General features: G+C 37.1%; 1 protein-coding gene across 26 annotated transcripts in view; it reads left to right on the forward strand.

Annotated features, from left to right (window-relative positions):
- Positions 1-19892, forward strand: part of WRN (WRN RecQ like helicase) — a 151298-nt gene that overhangs the window by 30777 nt on the left and 100629 nt on the right. For all 26 annotated transcript variants that reach the window (XR_013525612.1, XR_013525615.1, XR_013525608.1 and 23 more), the window contains 5 exons: positions 553-622; positions 8327-8441; positions 11430-11859; positions 14657-14737; positions 16089-16169. Coding sequence is in view for 18 of the 26 variants with exons in the window: in XM_078347446.1 (XP_078203572.1) it covers positions 553-622; positions 8327-8441; positions 11430-11859; positions 14657-14737; positions 16089-16169 (777 nt within the window). In the remaining 8 variants the exon portion in view is untranslated. The remainder of the gene's footprint in view (positions 1-552; positions 623-8326; positions 8442-11429; positions 11860-14656; positions 14738-16088; positions 16170-19892) is intronic.

Consider the following 19892-nt stretch of genomic DNA (forward strand, 5'->3'; position numbering starts at 1 on the left):
TTTTATTTGTAGATGAATTTTTTATTGTTTCTTCTTTGCGTCTGTTAAAGGAATGGAAACTCCTTTGATTTGTAACCAGCAAACAATTCATTTTTGTTAGGATGATAATTTTCCTTTAAAAGAACTAGCACAAGTTCTGTAGCATTTTTATTCATGAAAAATCAATGTGACTTGATTGTTCTTGTGAACAGGATTTAGAAGGAGGACTGTTCATACACTGACTAACATTCTCAGTTGATTTAAGTAAGATTTCTCTTACTAGATTGGATTTTGTGAGATTCCATTATAGGTTATTTGATTTGGATATTGTGTGTAATATTGAGTATTAAAAAAGTGAAAACAAACTTTTAAGGCTTAGGCAGCTTGCTTTCTTAATTTTCACAACTGGTATGATTTTTAAATGGAGACATACTGATACTTGTGTCGCATAATAGGTTGAATTCCATGTTTGGGTGCTTTGCAAATCATTCTCTTCAATTTTTTTGAAGATGGGACTTACAGTTTTATTTTGGTGATCTTCAGCATACTCTTTTTGTTTTTATTTTTTTATAGGCTGGTTTCGTTATTTACCGAAAATTAGAAATTATGGATGATGCTGTGCAAATCTTTACCATAAATAAAGGTATGTTAAGATCCATAAATAAAATGTGAATTCAGTTTTTTGTGAGGCTTATCTCCAAAAAAGGCAATATTCACATATTTGCAAAGCATTTAGTACTGTAACTTCTTGAATGTGTGAGCAGTGCTGCCCAAGATTATTGTTTCACCTTTGTTACTTGTGACAAAGCAGCCCTTCCTTTTACTTTGTAGCATTGCTATGTATTAGGCTTCTAGAGTTGTGGCTTTGTGGCTTTCAGAATATCAGTGACATAGCCAGCTTTCTCCCAGTCTGGAGATTATACATCCTTGCTATAACTGTTTAAAATGCTTTATATACAATACTTTAAAACACTAAGTGATACAGTAGTTGAAGATGCATTTATTTATTTATTACATATTGTTGAGCATTTTACAATGCTTTTAAGCATACTGGCTTACATTTCTAATTTTTTTCTGTCATCTTTCTTCAAAAAGAATGGACATGTCATTCAACTTCAGAGCTGTTTTTAGAGGTCCAGGGAAAGCAGAAAGAGTCACGTAGTGGAGTGGGTGAGCTCCAGGCTTTTGTGTTGCATAGACCAGTGTGAATCCCAGCCACGTGACCTGGGATGTACCTGTTTCACCAAGCGTGGAATGTTAATACTAGCATAATATGTTTTATAGAATAATTGTGAACACTAAATGGGACGAAGTATTCAAAGCATCTGTATTGATTTGTATAAAGTTATCACTATTGTAGCTTCCTTTTGGAGATTTTAAATGATTGTGTTTATTAAGATGTTAATTAAATTAGACCATTTTGCTAAATACTCTTAAAAAATGGCATGACTGCCTCATGTAAAATGATATGATATTCTTTATAATTGTCATTGAGGAGAGAATCAGAGCCTCTGTGGGTAACAGCCCTCCTTTATATGTTAAGGTAGAAGAGTCTTTATACTTAGTTTCCCTCCCCGGAGAGCCACTTCTGATGAATGCCTGCTGATTCTCTGTAGTCAGAGATCCTGTGGTTGTAACTTAGAGTCAGCTTCGATATCCCTGGGTTCTGCATCTGTGGATTCAACCAACTGCAGATTGAGAACATTCCAGAAAAAAAAAAAACCAAAAACTTCAGTTTAAAAAAATGAAAACTTGAATTTCTTGCATGGAGTATCACATTGAATCCATATGAATGAAGTGAAGTGGAGGCATTGTATAAGGTATTATAAGAAGTCTAGAGATGATTTAAAGTGTACAGGATAATGAACGTAGGTTATATGCAGATACTGCAGCATTTTACATAAGAGACTTGATCATCTGTGGATTTATATAAAGGACTTGATCATCTAAGGATCTGGTATCCATGAAGCGGGGTTGTTCTGGAACCTATCCCTCAAGGATACAGAGGAATGACTGTATCTTAATTAACTGAGGCAAGCAATAGGTTATTTTAAGCCGATTTGGTGGTAAACAGTAAATAAGAACTTATTTAACTCATAATAAAACTAAAATTTAACAGAGGAGATTTATGTTTTTCTGGGTTTGTGGCTTGTGGAATTGCATGTAGGTTACATGTACAATTTTGTTACTTGTGCAGTTTTGGTGAACATGCTTCCAAGGAATGTTTACAATATTTTTCACTGAAGTAACATATATTAATAACTGTTATCTGTGTACCTGTCATTGCAATGCTACATTATTTGACCTTCACTTTTTTATCCCCCTTTCTTACATTATATTGTGACATCTTGACTGAGATCCCAGTGAATTATACTAGGTTGGTGCAAAAATAATTGTGGTTTTGGTAATTTTTAATGGCAAAAACCGCAATTACTTTTGTACCAACCTCATAACTAAGATTATCATTTTCTTCTTTCCTTCTTCCCTTCCTTCATTTCTGTTTCTCAGCCAGAAGTATCAGCCTCACTGTTCTCTAATTTTCTTCATGTATATGTGGATGATATTTTCCAATGAGCGCTTTTCTCTTTTGCTTTTTATTATTAGACTGTTTTTTTCTTCTTGTTAAAGGATAAAAATTAGATTAGAACATAAAAGGTTACTTACACATTGTTTCCTCGTTGACTTATTCCCAAGATGGTAGTTAATAAACACCAAATGATATAGTAAAGACACATTTACTCATTTGTTAAATATTGTTGAGCATTTTATGATATGGGAGTACGGTAGTGAACAGACAGGCGTGATCTGTTTCCTGAGGGGCTTATAGTTTTATTGGGGATATAGATGAGTGAAAAAAGCAATTTCAGTATAAGGAGATGAGTCATATGTCATGGGAAAACAAGGTGTTGTAGTTAGCACACGGGGAGACATCTGACACATATTGGGGGAAATATTCTAGAATATTTCCTGGAGAAAGTGCAGGTAAAAGCAAGACCTGAAATCTGAGCAAGAGTTAGCTAAGGCCAGGTATGGTGGCTCATGCCTGTAATCCCATCACTTTGGGAGGCTGAGGTATGTGGATCACCTGAGGTCAGGGGTTTGAGACCAACCTGGCCAAAATGGTGAAACACTGTCTCTACTAAAAATGTAAAAAATTAGCCAGATGTGGTGGCAGGCACCTGTGATTCCAGCTATTTGGGAGCTTGAGGCAGCAGAATTGCTTGAATCTGGGATGTGGAGGTTGTAGTGAGCCGAGATCATGCCATTGCACGCCAGCCTGGGTGACAAGAGTGAAACTCCATCTCAAAAAACAAAAAGAGCTAGCAGAAGAATATGGGAAAGAATGGGCACAGGAAACTGCAAGTGCCAAGTTTCAGAGGTAAGAGGAATCATAGTATCTATAGATAATTGAAAGTAGTCCAGTATAGTGAACATTGAATAGGGCCAGATGGATGACGGCAAAGCCGAAAAAGGAAAGCAGATGGGCCATGGTAAGGAGTTTATATCTCCTCCCAAGAGCAATCGAAGTGACTGAGGGCTTTAAACTTAGCAGTGAAATGAACTGCATTAAAAAGATGAGAACTTGGGCCCTAGGATAAAAAAATGGATGGTTGGATGAGGGCAGGTATCACTGTGGTAAGATCTTTTGGGAGGCTGTGACAATAATCTAAGTGAGAGGTAGTGGCAATTTGAATCAGTTAATTGTATGGAGAATGGAGAGAAGTTGACAGATAAAAAATTCACTTTTTTTTTTTTTTTTTTTTTTTGAGATGGAGCCTCGCTCTGTCACCCAGGCTGGAGAGCAGTGATGTGATCTCAGGTTACTGCAGCCTCTGCTTCTTGGGTTCAAGTGATTCCCCTGACTCAGCCTCCTGAGTAGCTAGGATTACAGGTGCCTGCCACCATGTGCAGCTAATTTTTGTATTTTTAGTGGAGACTGGGTTTCGCCATGTTGGGGCCAGGCTGGTCTTAAACTCCTGGTCTCAAGTGATCCACCTGCCTCAGCCTCCCAAAGTGCTGGGATTACAGGCATGAGCTATCACACCTGACCTCAAAATGTGTTTAATAGAGCAACCATGCCCAGCCTCCAGATACATTTACTAAACCAATGGAATTTGAGGTAATGATTAAAGACATATGTCAAGGATTATTCCTGTGTTGTTAGTTAGCACGAGCAACAGGGATGAAAAGCATTAAGGAAGAGCAAGATTTTGGGATGTGTCATCACACAGTTGATTTTAGGTGTATTAAGGGAGGGAGACCTGTAGGACTGCAAAGTGGAGGTGGTGCAAGCGTTAGTTCTGTTGGCTGTAGTGCAGAGGACAGTTTGAGTTAGAGAGTTGGGACTGAGAATCCCGAGGAACTCTTAGTGTTGAACATTTGTGTGGAGGAGGGGACACCAAAGGAGTTGCCATAGACATCGAGGAAATTAGGAGGTGTGTGCAGAAAGCTAAGTGAAGAACATGTTTTAAGTAGGTGGATGCTATCAACTGTTTTACATTTTGCTGAAAGTGAGAAACTGAGGACTTAGAATTCATCATTAGATTTGGCAATGTGCCAGCCATTTGTAATCCTTTAAACAGTAGCTTTGCTGTACTGGGTAGCAAAGGAGTGTTTTGAGGAGTGGTCCCTTGGGGCATGTGCTGTACAAACAGAGAAGAGTCCACAGGCTTTGGTAACATGAAGGTCCTACAACCATAGCAAGAGTATGAGGTGGGTGGAAATCATATTAACATGAATAAAGGAGTAAGAGCTAAGGAATGTGGAAACAGACAGGGTCTCACTATGTTGCTCAGGCTGGCTCAAACTTGTGGCCTCAAGTGATCCTCCTGCCTCAGCCTCCCAAATAACTGGGGTTTCAGGCCACTCCATCTGGCTTGAAAACATTTTCTTAGAAGCTTGTTTTAGAAATAACTAAGGCATATGTAAACAACTATTTTTCTAGAAGCTTAGTTTGGAAAGCGAATATTTATTGATTCATGTGACACTTGTTTGTTAGGTGCTTATATGTCAGGCACTGTTAGAGTTGCTGGGGAAAATTCATGAAGCAAACATACCACGCCGCTTCATTTTCTTTGGGTGAAGTGAGGAAGCCATGTGGTTATCTGAAGGAAGAGCATAGCTGGCTTAGAGGGAAGAAAGCGCAAAGCCTTGTAGGGCAATTGGCTGGCTTGTTTGGAGAAACTGCACATAACTGAATGAAATGAGTGAGGGTAAGAGTGGCAGGAAATGAGGCTAGAAAAGGAACATGAGCCATATCACTTAGGGCCTTGTAGGCTGTGAATCCGACTTCATGTCTTATTAATGAAAATAAACACGATAATGGGTGCTGGGAAACCCATAGAGGGTTTGGAGCAGAAGAATTATATAATTAAAATTTTATTTTGTAAAGATTTTTCTGGTTAAGTGGAAAAATGTCTGGCCCAAGGGTATTTAGGCAGAGAGTGAGGAGGCTATTGTAATAGTCCAGGCAGTAGATGATAATTGTTTGGATTAGGCTAATAGCAATGGAAGTGGTGAGAAGTGGTAGTTTCTGTAGGTATTTTGAAGATCTCTATTGTGAGGGATTTGCTGATGAATTCCCTGTAAGGGGTGAGATATAAAGATTGATAGGACATTCAAGATATTTTGGTCAGATTATCTGATAAATGGAAAGGTCAGTTATAGTGGGCAATCTATGAGAAGAACAGGTTTGGGTAAGAAAACTTTAGATTTCAGTGTTGGATATCCTAAGTTTTAGATGATTATTGCTATCCAAGAGGATATCTTAGTTGGAAATATGATCCCGAAGTTCTAGGTTAAGGTTGGAGATGTAATTCAGATCCCACGGTAGTTAAAGCAGTGAGACTGAATGTGATAAAACAAGGAGTGAATGAAATAGACGTGATACTGACATCAAAGGGACACCAGCATTTAGAGGTTGGGAAGATGAGGAGGGGGGCCACTAATGAAGGAGGAAAGTATATGAGGTGTTTAGTTCTGAAGCCACCCGAAGAAAATGTCTTAAATAGGAAGAAGTTGTCAACTGCTTTAAATCTTTTGGAGAAGTTGAGTGAGATGAGAGTCTAGAATTAACAGTTAGGTTTGACGATGTGGAGACCATCAGTAACCTTTCTTTTTTTTTGAGATGGAGTCTTTCTCTGTCACCCAGGCTGGAGTGTAGTGGCACAGATCTTGGCTCACTGCAACCTCTGCCTCTCAGGGTCAAGTGATTCTCCTGCCTCAGCCTTTCCAGTAGCTGGGAATACAAGTGCCCACCACCCATGCCCAGCTAATTTTTGTAGTTTTAATAGAGATGGGGTTTCATCATGTTGGCCAGGCTGGTTTTGAACTACTGCCACAAGTGATCCACCTGCCTTGGCCTCCCAAAATGTTGGGATTACAGGCGTGAGCCAGTGCACCTGGCCCCAGTAACCTTTTCAAAAGCAGCTTTGCTCTACCGATTTGGGTGAAAGCTTAGTTGGAGTTGGTTTGGGAGGAAATGGGAGCAGAAAATTTGAGACAGTGAGTATAGAAAACTCTTTCAAGGAATTTCACTATAAATGGGAGTAGAGATCTGAGGACAGAATAATTAGCAAATTGAAAAGTGGGAAGATGAGGTAATTCTCTTGATATTACCTCATTTTTCTTAGTGAAATAAGAGGTGAAGTTCTGTAATCGGAGGGTCAAACAGGTGTTAGAGGTTCACAGAGATGAAGAGGTTTGAAATAGTTATTTTGAGAGTGGGAAATGTAGAAGAATAAAGTCAGTACTGAGGGTTTGTTTGAAATCTGTGTCATCATTGATGTGCCTTATTTTCAAGTATATTCAATTGCTTGGGTGTAGGCATCAGGTAGGTAAAAAAGGTGGGTTTTATTAAGAGTAGCGGTTTTGCCAGGTAAACGCCATGAGGGGAGAGGGAAGGCGGAAAGCAAAGGAGTTGAGAGTCTGCAGATACAAAGGGATGATTTCTGTAATGTGGGTAAGAGAGGAATGTAAAGTTCAGTGGGAAATGGGAGTAGGGAGGGCAATAGATAAGGAAAAGGTGATAGGATCAATTCATTTGGTTCTGAAAGTGTCAAAGTATGTTGGGGAATGCATGCTGGAAGGAAAGATAGGCATGCTAGTGTTGGTAGGGTGGAAGGCCTACAGTTGAAGTCTGGAAGTGGTGATTTTATTGGCAATTATAAGGTCAGTGGTGTGACTGTGGAATTGAATGGCTAAGATCTGTTGAAGACAAGCTTGTTGGAAATGGAGGTCTTAAGGAACTGGCCTGTGGATGTTGAAGTCACTGGCAGTGGTCACAGGAGTAATAGTGGAGGGAAGGACAATAAACCAGGCACTAAGATCTTCAAGGGATGAAAGGATGCAATTTGGAGATGACAAGATAACTGTAGTAATCAGGAAAAGCGGGTTATAGAGCTCTGTCTCATGGGCTGCAAAGGAGATGGACTTTTGAAGGACAAGAGAAATGATGATGAATAAATTCTAAGCAGGGGAAGTGTGTGGGAAAGCAGGGCAGGCTTTATGCTGTTGATGGCAATGATATGCCAGATGGGATGAAGTTGAGACTTTGGAAGACGATCACTGATTAGAAAGGCTTACATTTTATTTTGGTGGGGGGTGGTAGCTTGTGCCTGTAATCCCAGCACTTTGGGAGGCCAAGGTGGGTGGATCACTTGAGGCCAGAAATTGGAGACTTGCCTGGCCCACATTATGAAACAATATCTCTACTAAAAATACAAAAAAAATTAGTTGGGCGTGGTGGCACATGCCTGTAGTCCCACCTACTCCAAAGGCTAGGGGATGAGAATCACTTGAAGCTGGGAGGCAGAGGCTGCAGTGAGCTGAGATTGTTCAACTGCACTCCATCCTGGGCGACAGAGTGAGACTCTACCCGCCCCCCCCGCCCCCCAAAAAAAGAAAAACAAGAAAGGCTTATATTTTATTTTGGTGATAACAGGGAATGAAGGCAATGAGGGATGACTGTTAGAGAAGGCTATACTATTAATAACAATATTATTAAGTAGCAGCACACATGGTGTTATACTGACTTCTGATTTTGCAATAGTGCAGACCGGTTCAGATTCTTATTTCCATCTTCACTTTCTGCCAAGGTCAATAATAGCTGGGTTATGATACATATGACTGCAGATCATTTGGAATTTACTTTAAATTTAAACAGTAAAAATTTGAAAGAGAAGGAAAATGACTGAGGCAATTTGGGAATTGAATAAGAAGGTCTTTTTGTTGGAATTCATTTGAGGAAAGAAAATGAAAATTTGAGCCCTAATATTATTTAATGAAGCAGCTAAATGAATATCTCTGCTTTGTGGTTTGAAAATTAATATTGATTTTATTTCCCCAGAGGAAGAAATCCAACTTAGTGACATGAAGAAACAGTTGACTTCAATCTCTGAGGAAGTGATGGATCTGGCTAAGCATCTTCCTGACACTTTCAGCAAACTGGAAAACCCACGGAGGTTAAATATTACCTTTTTTTTTTTCTTAATTCTGTTTATTTTTTTTTATCACATTTTCCTATATATGAAGAATTACTGTTCATTAAGGTAGACTCATAGAAATTTGCTTGAATACACACATACAGACTGATGTCTAAATTTGACAAATATCTTTCCAGTTGTTAAATAGTGAATCCAAAGGTTTAAGCCTTTTCTGTCTGCTTTATAGGATGTTTTATGAAACAAAGGAATAGAAATTGCATTCATATTATACATTTTGAAATTTATATATTTTTCAAAGCAAAATAAATTAAGTATACATTGAGGAAAATTAAGATTCAACGTTGTCATTTTCTTTCTGTTAATGAGTATCTTTCATGAGTATCTTTCTGTTAATAACTGTCTTTCAAGTTTGGTCACTTGAAATCTATAGTGACCAAAAGCAACTTCGTACTTGGTAGCTTAATTTTTTTGTTATTACCTGATTATTACTTAAGAATTCTACTTAAATAATAGCTTATTAGAACAAAAGACACTCCAATTTTAGAGATTCTTTTATAGCTAAAGCACTAGATAACTTAAAATATTTGGATCAAATGTTATGCAGATTAATAACCTTGGATACAGGTGCTGTGTCTTTTTGGAACCAGACCTTGTCCTGGCCTTAACTGCTGAATGACTTGCTTATTAAATCTCTAAAAGCAAGAATGATCTGGAACAATGAACAATTGGAATGTGGTCATGTAATTTTGGGCAAAAAAATACTTTGTAGAAATGTGAAGCTCTTACTTGGAATAGAAAACGTTCTGACTCTGAAAAAGTGCAGTTAATGTATGCTTTTCTGGATTAGATTTGTGATAGATTTTGATTGAGATTTGAGACTATGATATAGAAATTTAGCTTTTTTCCAAAGTAATTTTTCACCCTAGAATTCGTTTTGGTAGCTTTTAATGCAACTTGGAAAATTTCTGAAAGATGTAATTTCAAATGGGGAAGGGTACTGGTAACTGCCTGTTTTTTGTTAATTAAGTGTAAAGTAAGTTGATGATACATGACCACAAAAAAAAACCCAAAAACCTATTTCATTAAATACCAAGTTGAATACATGGTAGCAGTGTGTTTTTAGTTTTTGAATTTAATTTTGCTCTTGATTTTGTTGGTGTTAATGTAGACTTCGTCTGCTTAAGCTTGAGCCCAACTTTGGAGTGGTGTTTTCAGTGTGGAAGTAACTGGAAATAACTCATGAAACCACTTAGTACTTTTGATAGTTTATTCCCATGAAAGATCAAACTTTTACTTGAGTCGTTAATATAAAATTTTAAAAGGCATGCCAGATTTTATTAAGCATTGATTTTAAATACATAAATAATAGATGACCTAAACAAAATCACTAATTAAAGAGTAAAAACGTGTCCGTGCTCATCATACTCCCTTCACTTCCACTAATTTCTCCTTTTATGAAGTACTTTTAGCTCTACAGCAAATAGACAAGATGTTGTTCCTTATTTTACATGCTAGCAGTGTTTTTCATTCCGACTAACTGGGTTGGGTTATAATATAGTCATTTAAACTTACTTAGTTAAGATGTTATGCATTAGCAACTCAAGGAGTTAAGAAACTTAGTTCCTATTTATTTATATGCATCGTATCCATATTTTCTCACTTGTTATATTTGCCTACTGATGGGAAATTGATTTTTTTCTGTTCCAAAAATGTTGAGTTCTGAGATTTTTGGAGATGCAAAACAGCATCATTTTCAAATTATAGCACAAATACTCTTGTGTTGCAGTTGGGACTAGTAATTGATCAGTGAAGTGAAAAACTTAGCCAAAACAGGATCATGAAAATTTTCTTTATCTTTCTTTTATTTTTTTGAGACGAGTCTTGTTCTTGTTGCCCGGGCTGGAGCGCAGTGGTGTATCTCAGCTCACTCCAACCTCTGCCTCCGGGATTCAAGTGATTCTCCTGCCTTAGCCTCCTGAGTAGCTGAGATTATAGGCGTGTGTCACCACATCTGGCTAATTTTTGTACTTTTAGTAGAGACGGGTTTGCCATGTTGGCCAGGCTGGTCTCGAACTCCTGACCTCAAGTGATTCGCCTGCAACGCTTCCCAGAGTGCTGGAATTACCGGTGTGAGCCATTGCTCTTGGCCAAAATTTTCTTTTAACTTAAAGTGTTAATGATTGGGGAGGGATAACATTAGGAGAAATACCTAACGTAGATTACAGGGGGATGGTTGCAGCAAACCACCATGATACGTGTATACCTATGTAACAAACCTGCACGATCTGCATGTGTACCCCAGAACTTATAATAATGATAAAGGTATTAAAGTATAATAATAATAACAGTATTACAAAATGTTTGTTCCCAGTCTTTTGGTATGTGTCAAAGCTTTTTCATTATATACAGGCCAGCTGTCTGGAGTTCTGAGTAGTGTTTCTTGTTTAAACCACGCTTGTAATGTACCATCGACAATTTCCAATTCTTTAAGACAGAGTGAAAAATTAAGACACTTGAAGCAATCTGAATGCAGAGTCCTAGGCATTATGATTTTTCTTCAGACTTTTAGGGTTTTTAATCACAGTTTATTAAACAACTTTTTTTTTTAAACAAAAAAATAAATTTACAAAATTTTTCCATGGATTCAACTTGGAATTTAATGAAATAGGGTTTTTTTTTTTTTTTTTTTTTTTTTTGTGGTCATGTATCATCAACTTACTTTACACTTAATTAATCAACAAAAAACATGTAGTTGGCCTAAACAAATTTAGGACCAAGCACTACTGACTCTTAGTCAACTGTAGGTGCAGAAGTTCCTTGATGCTGAAGAGTAGCCTATAAGCTGTAATTATATATGGGCATTAGGGATTGAAGAATAGCTTTAATACTGTGGATCTTTTAAGTGAAGATCAGCTTAGAAAGCTTTTACTTATTAAAAAGCTTCACAATTTGTCCTTATAGTTAATGCAATTAAAATTGAATGAACCTTTCTTAATTTTTTTTTAGAGTTTCTACCTTACTAAAGGATATTTCAGAAAATCTGTATTCACTGAGGAAGATGATATTTACATCTACTAACATGGAGACTGAACTGAGGCCCAGCAGGAATTTAAACTCATTCTCCTTTGAAGATTCAACTGCTGGGGCAGTACAACAGAAACAAATTAGAGAACATACAAATTTTATTAACATTGAAGATGAAACATGGGACCCGACACTTGATCATTTAGCTGAACATGATGGAGAAGATGGACTTGGAAATAAAGTGAAACAAAAAGAAGATGGATTTGAAGATGGAGCAGAAGACAATAAATTGAAAGAGAATATGGAAAGAGCTTGTTTGATGTCTTTAGATATTACAGAACATGAACTCCAAATTTTGGAACAGCAGGCTCAGGAAGAATATCTTAGTAATACTGCTTATAAATCTACTGAGGTACTAAATAAAGAGGAAGCACATTTTTAGTTTTTAGTAGGGTCTGGCTTTTTTTCTGTAAATGGGAGGATAGTAAATATTTTAGGGTTTGTGGGACGTAGAGTCTCTGTTGCAGTACTCAGTTCTGCTATTGTAGTGTGAAAGCAGCCACAAACAAATGTAAACAAATGTGCCTGTCTGTGTTTCAATAAAACTTTAGCTACAAAGACAGGCAGTGGGCCGCATTTGGCTTGTGAGCTGTAGTTTGCTGTTCCTGACTTAGTATGATATGCAGCATTGTGTAGTGGAAAGATTTTATAGTGTCAACAGACATTTGTAGTAATTTGCTATTTTATAATTTCGTATGCTTTTTTCGTAATTGGTGTCTGCTTTTTTGTGGATTCTCTTCATATTTACTAGTGTTGACTCTTCTGACTTGATTTTTAGGAGTTGTTTTTATTTCTTTATATAGAATTGTTTTCCTTTTTCTTTCTTGTTTTTGAGACAGGGTCTTGCTCTGTCCCCCAGACTGGAGTGCAGTGGCGCAATCTTGGCTTCCTGCAGCTTTTAACTCCTGGGCTTAGGTGATCTTTCCACCTCAGCCTCCCTAGTAGCTGGGACCACAGGCCTCTGCCACCACACCCAGCTAATTTTTATATATTTTGTAGAGATGGGGTTTTGCCCAGACTGGTCTCCAACTCCTGGACTCAAGTGAGATCCACCTACCTTGGCCTCCCAACGTGTTGGGATTATAGGTGTGATCCACTGTGCCTGGTCCAGAATTTCTTTGCTTGCTCATGTGAGAGAGTTTCTAATAAACTCCTGATGTTTTTCCTTGACACTAGTTTTACTGTCATCTCATAATCACATTTTTTCCTTAATTTCTTCATTAAATTAATTTCTTTATTCCTCATTTATTTTTCATTAGTTTACAAAATTACTTAAGATGCTTGTATTTTCTGAATTTTGTATTTTATTTCATGATAAATAAGTTTTAAAAAAAATTAGATCTGATCATTTAATTAGAGTTATTTCCCCATCATCTTTCTAATGGCAACAGAAATTTTAGTATTTGAGCAGTTCTCTATATTTTGGTAACTATTAGTAATCACTTCTATCAGTATATAAATGCATTTTATCTTAAAAGGGGTTTCAAAATATTCTTATACCAACCATTCATAAAGCATGTTCCCCTTTTGGGAAATACCAGTTTTTGCTAACATCTGCATTTACCTTTGATTTTCTGGGAATTTCTGATTACGTACACACTTTTAATGATATGTTTCATATAAAGTTATAGAATTACCAGGATTTCAAGGTTTTTTTTTTTTTTTGTTAAGATGGAATCTAGCTCTGTCGCCCAAGCTGAAGTGCAGTGACACAATCTCGGTTGACTGCAACCTCTACCTCCCTGGTTCAAGCTATTCTTTTGCCTTAGCCTCCCCAGTAGCTGGGATTACAGGTGCCCACCACCATGCCCGGCTGATTTTTATATTTTTAGTCAAGACGAGGTTTCACCATGTTGGCCAGGCTGGTCTCGAATTCCTGACCTTAAGTGATCTGCCCACCTTGGCCTCCCAAGGTACTGGGATTACAAGTGTGAGCCACCACACCTAGGATTTCATGATTTGACTGGCATGTTTCATACCAATTTTTGCCATTCTTAAATTGAGTACTAATTATTAGTATTGTTTTCTTTATTGAATAAGAAGTAAAAGAACTTGTAAAAAATAAAGAAATCTTTTTTCCTCGTAAAAACTTATTTTCAATTTTTTTTTGTTGCTTAAATTTTGCAGGTTAATTAAGGCTGTACTTGCTTTTCCTACTTCCTGTTTAAATACTTGGCATTCTTTGAGGGTTTTCTTTCTATGGATTTTTGTGGGGGCTCCCATCTTGTTGGACACTTGGTTCCTGGAGATGTCAAATTATTGAAAAGTTTCCTCATATCCAAACATTGGCAATAGCTGAATAAATAGCATCTCTGACACTAGTTTTCAAATGTGTATAGAATGCTATTTGTAAAATCCTGATTTATTTTTTATTTTTTTATTTTTTTTATTTTTTATTTTTTGAGAGGGAGTTTCGCTCTTGTTACCCAGGCTGGAGTGCAATGGCGCGATCTCGGCTCACCGCAACCTCCGCCTCCTGGGTTCAGGCAATTCTCCTGCGTCAGCCTCCCGAGTAGCTGGGATTACAGGCACGTGCCACCATGCCCAGCTAGGTTTTTGTATTTTTAGTAGAGATGGGGTTTCACCATGTTGACCAAATGGTCTCGATCTCTTGACCTCGTGATCCACCCGCCTCGGCCTCCCAAAGTGCTGGGATTACAGGCGTGAGCCACCGCGCCTGGCCTAAAATCCTGATTTATTTAAAGCTATTACAATCATAGTAGTTTTTTGTAATCTTTTTTTAAAACAATGGATGTCAAAGAACAACTATTGTTCTTTGTAGGGCATTTTTTAACATTGTGAAGAGTTCTTATACTCAATAAATTTGGGAGACAGAGTCTTACATTGTTTAACCTGAGTCGAACTTGTCATTTTGTGTTCTTGTTTAGAGCGGGGATTTTATTTCATCTCTTTATCTAACTTTGTATTCCTAACTGTATTTCTTTCTTTCTCTTTTGTTCTTTGTTTCCTTGTTCATTGTTCTCTCTCTCCCTTTTTAATCTATCCTATAAAAATGTAAATATATATATTATCCATTAGGGAAGAGGAAGTTGTGTAAAGATATCTAGTATGTAGGAGTTTTATTCTGCAGAAAAGAGGATATGAAGTCAATTTTATTGGAAATTAATGCTTAATACTTCTTTTTAAAGTGTTTATCTCCCAATGATAATGAAAAGGATACATCCTACGTAATTGAGAGCGATGAAGATTTAGAAATGGAGATGCTTAAGGTATGTTTACAATTACAGAACAAGTTCCTTCCAAAGGACATTTAATTAAGTAAAATATTAGCTAATTCTAACCCAGGTTCCACCACAGTGAAATTGCTACTAATTATGTGACATTAGATTTCACGTTTTCCAATTCATGTTTCCTTTATCTTATGGAGTATGTGAATAATGAGTTAGAGATAATATGCTAATTTTAAATGTGCTTTCTTTGTTCCTTCTTTTTTTTTTTGAGACAGGTCTCACTCTGTCACCCAGGCTGGAGTGCAGTGGCGCCATCTCTACTCACTGCAACCTCTACCTCCCAGTTCAAGTGATTCTCCTGTCTCAGCCTTCCGAGTAGCTGGGATTACAGGTGTCTGCCACCATGCCCAGCTTATTTTTATATTTTTAGTAGAGATGGGGTTTCACCATTTTCGCCAGGCTGGTCTTGAACTCCTGACCTCAGGTGATCTGCCTGCCTTGGCCTCCCAAAGTGCTGGGATACAGGTATGAGCCACCATGCCTGGCTTGGGATCTCATGATTTGACTGAAATCTTTTACACCCGTTTTTGCCATTTTTTTATTGGGTACTGAGTATTGTTTTCTTTATTCGTTAAATAAGAAGTAAAAGAACTGGTAAATAAATAAAAGAACTTTTTTTCGTCGTAAAAACTTATTTTCAATTTTTTTTTATTTCTTAAATTTTGCAGGTTAATTAAGGCTGTACTTCCTTTTCCTACTTCCTCTTTAAATGTTTGGCATTTTTTGAGGGTTTTCTTTCTATGAATTTTTGTGGGGACTCCCATCTTGTTGGACACTTGGTTCCTGGATATGTCAAATTATTGAAAAGTTTCCTCATATCCAAACATTGGCAATAGCTGAATAAATAACATCTCTGACACTGTTTTTCAGATTTGTGTAGAATGCTATTTGTAAAATATTGATTTATTTAAAGCTATTACAATCATAGTTGTTTTTTGTAATCTTTACACCTATTGTTCTTTGTACGGCATTTTTCAACATTGCAAAGAGTTTTTATACTCAAAAAGTTTGGGAGACAGAGTTTGACATTGTTTAACCTGAGTTGAACTTGTCATTTTATATTCTTGTTTAGAGCAGGGATTTTATTTCATCTCTTTATCTAACTTTGTGTTTCTAACTGTATTTCTTTTTCTCGTTTGTTCTTTGTTTCCTTGTTCATTGTTCTCTCTCTCCCTTTTTTATTGTATAAACATGTAAATATATATTATATATTTATCCATTAGGGAAGAGGAGGTTGTGTAAGATATCTAGTATAGGAGTTTTATTCTACAGAAGAGAGGATATGAGGTCAATTATATTGGAAATTAATGCTTACAACTTTTTTTAAAAGCATTTATCTCCCAATGATAATGAAAACGATACATCCTACGTAATTGAGAGCGATGAAGATTTAGAAATGGAGATGCTTAAGGTACGTTTACAATTCTAGAAACGTTACTTCAAGTTCTTTCCAAAGGACATTTAATTAGGTAAAATATTAACTAATTCTAACCCAGGTTCCACCGTAATGAGATCGCTACTAATTATGTAACAACAGATTTCATGTTTTACAATTCATGTTTCTTTTATGTAGTCTATGAATAATGGGTTAGAGGTAATATACTAATTTTAAATGTGCTTTCCTTGTTCCTTTTTTTTTTTTTTTTTTTTTTTAGACAGGGTCTCACTCTGTCATCCAGGCTGGAGTGCAGTGGTACCATCTTGACTCACTGCAGTCTTCACCTCCATGGCTTAAGTGATCCTCCTGCTTAAGCCTTCTGAGTAGCTGGGATTACAGGCGTGTGCCAATATGTTCAGCTTAGTTTTGTATTTTTTGTAGAGATGGGGTTTCACCGTATTGCCCAGGATGGTCTTGAACTCCTGGGCTTAAGTGATCGACTGGACTTAGCCTCCACCTGGGACTGCACATGTGAGGTGCTGCATCTAGCCCTGTGTTCCTTCTTATGTTACTTTGTTGTAATTTTTTCCTAGAATGTTGGTAGTGATTCAGCTGTTCAGTATTGAAAGTGATTTTCCTTTCTTCCAATCCATGTGTATCTGTTTTTATTTAGAAGTTTATTTATTTATTTTATTTTACTTTAAGTTCTGAGGTGCATGTGCAGAATGCGCAGGTTTGTTGCATAGGTATACACATGCAATGGTGATTTGCTGCATCCATCACCCTGTCATCTACATTATTTCTCCTAATGCTATCCCTCCCCTAACCCCCACTGCCCAACATGTCCTGGTTTGTGATGTTCCCCTCTCTGTGTCCATGCGTTCTTATTGTTTAGCACCCACTTATGAGTGAGAATGTGCAGTGTTCTGTTTTCTGTTCTTGTGTCAGTTTGCTGAGAATGATGGTTTCCACCTTCATCCATGTCCCTGTAAAGGACATGAACTCAATCCTTTTTAATGGCTGCATAGTATTCCATGGTGTATATGTGCCACATTTTTTTTATCCAGTCTATCATTGATGGGCATTTGGGTTGGTTCCAAGTCTTGGCTATTGTGAACAATGCCGCAGTAAACATACGTGTGCATGTGTCTTTATAACAGAATGATTTATAATTCTTTGGGTATATACCCAGTAATGAGAATCCTGGGTCAAATGGTATTTCTCTACCTAGATCCTTGAGGAATTGCCGCAATGTCTTCCACAATGGTGAATTAATTTACACTCCCACCAATAGTGTAAAAGTGTTCTTATTTCTCCACATCCTCTCCAGGATCTGTTGTCTCCTGATTTGTTAATTACCATTCTAACTGGCGTGAGATGGTATCTCAGTGTGGTTTTGATTTGCATTTCTTTGATTAGACCAGTGATGAGCTTTTTTTCATATGTTGTTGGCTGCATAAATGTCTTCTTTTGAGAAGTGTCTGTTCATATCCTTCACCCACTTTTTGATGGGGTTGTTTTTTTTTTTCTTGTAAATTTGTTTAAGTTCACCATAGTATCTGGATATTAGCCTTTTGTCAGATGGGTAGACTGTAAAATTTTTCTCCCATTCTGTAGGTGTTCTGTTCACTCTGATGACAGTTTCTATTGCTGTGCAGAAACGCTTAAGTTTAATCAGATCCTATTTGTTGATTTTGGCTTTTGTTGCCATTGCTTTTGGTGTTTTAGTCATGAAGTCTTTGCATACCTATATCCTGAATGGTATTGCCTAGGTTTTCATAGGTTTAAAGCTTTAATTTACCTGGAGTTAATTTTTGTATAAGATGTAAGGAAGGGATCCAGTTTCAGCTTTCTGCATATGACTAGCTAGTTTTCCCAACACCATTTATTAAATAGGGAATCCTTTCCCCATTGTTTCTTTTTGTCAGGTTTGTCAAAGATCAGATGGTTGTAGATGTGTGGTGTTATTTCTGAGGCCTCTTTCTGTTCCATTGGTCTATGTCTCTGTTTTGGTACCAGTACTGTGCTGTTTTAATTACTGTAGCCTTGTAGTATAGTTTGAAGTCAGGTAATGTGATGCTGCCAGCTTTGTTCTTTTTGGTTAGGATTGTCTTGGCTATGTGTGCTCTCTTTTGGTTCCATATGAAGTTTAAGGTGTTTTTTTTCCAATTCCGTGAAGAAAGACAATGGTAGCTTGATGGGGATAGCCTTGAATCTATAAATTACTTTGGGCAGTATGGCCATTTTCATGATATTGATGCTTCCTAACCATAAGGATGAAAGATTCTTCCATCTGTTTGTGTCCTCTCTTATTTCCTTAGCAGTGATTTGTAGTTCTTGAAGAGGTCATTCACATGCCTTGTTAGTTGTATTCCTAGGTATTTTATTCTCTTTGAAGAAATTGTAAATGGGAGTTCCCTCATGGTTTGGCTGTCTGTCTGTCTATTACTGATATATATAGGAGTGCTTGTGATTTTTACACATTGATTTTGTATCCTGAGACTTTACTGAAGTTGCTTATCAGCTTAAGGAGATTTTGGGCTGAGATAGTAGGGTCTTCTAAATATACAGTCATGTCATCTGCAAAGAGAGACAACTTGATTTCCTTTTTTTCTAATTGAATTACCCTTTATTTCCTTTTCTTGCCTGATTGCCCTGGCCAAAATTTCTAATACTATGTTGAATAGGAGTAGTGAGAGAGGGCATCCTTATTTTATGCTGATTTTCAAAGGGAGTGCTTCCAGTTTTTGCCCATTCAGTATGATACTGGCTGTTGGTTTTTCATGAATAGGTCTTATTATTTTGCGATATGTTCCATTGAAACTCAGTTTATTGAGAGTTTTTAGCATAAAGGGCTGTTGAATTTGTTGAAGGCCTTCTCTGCATCTATTGAGATAATCATGTGGTTTATGTCTCTGGTTCTGTTTATGTAATGGATTATGTTTATGGATTTGCATATGTTGAATCAGTCTTGCATCCCAGGGATGAAGCTGACTTGCTTGTGATGGATAAGCTTTTTGATGTGCTGTTGGATTCAGTTTGCCAGTATTTTATTGAGGATTTTCGCATCAGTGTTCATCAGGGATATTGGCCTGAAATTTCCTTTTTTAGTTGTGTCTCTGCCAGGTTTGGTATCAGGATGTTGGTCTCATAAAATGAATTAGGGAGGATTCCCTCTTTTTGTATTGCTTGGAATAGTTTCAGAAGGAATTGTATCAGCTCCTCTTTGTACCTCTGGTAGAATTCAGCTGTGAACCCATCTGGTCCTGGACTTTTTTTGGTTGGTAGGCTATTAATTACTGCCTCAATTTCAGACCTTGTTATTGGTCTCTTCAGGGATTTAGCTTCTTACTGATTTAGTCTTGGGAGGGTGTAAGTGTCCAAGAATTTATCCATTTCTTCTAGATTTACTGGTTTATTTGCATAGAAGTGTTTGTAGCATTCTCTGATGGTAGTTTGTGTTTCTGTGGGATCGGTGATGATATCCCCTTTCTCATTTTTTATCACATCTTTTTGATTCTTCTCTCTTTTCTTCTTTATTAGTCTGGCTAATGGTCTACTTTGTTGATCTTTTCAAAAAACCAGATCTGGGATTTGTTGATTTTTTTTTTTTTGAAGGGTTTTTTTGTGTCTCTGTCTCCTTCAGTTCTACTCTGATCTTAGTTAATTCTTGTCTTCTGCTAGCTTTTGTATTTGATCTTGCTCCTCTAGGTCTTTTAATTGTGATGGTAAGGTGTCGATTTTAGATCTTTCCTC

Source organism: Callithrix jacchus, chromosome 13, assembly GCF_049354715.1.
Source record: "Callithrix jacchus isolate 240 chromosome 13, calJac240_pri, whole genome shotgun sequence".
Lineage (NCBI taxonomy): Eukaryota > Metazoa > Chordata > Mammalia > Primates > Cebidae > Callithrix > Callithrix jacchus.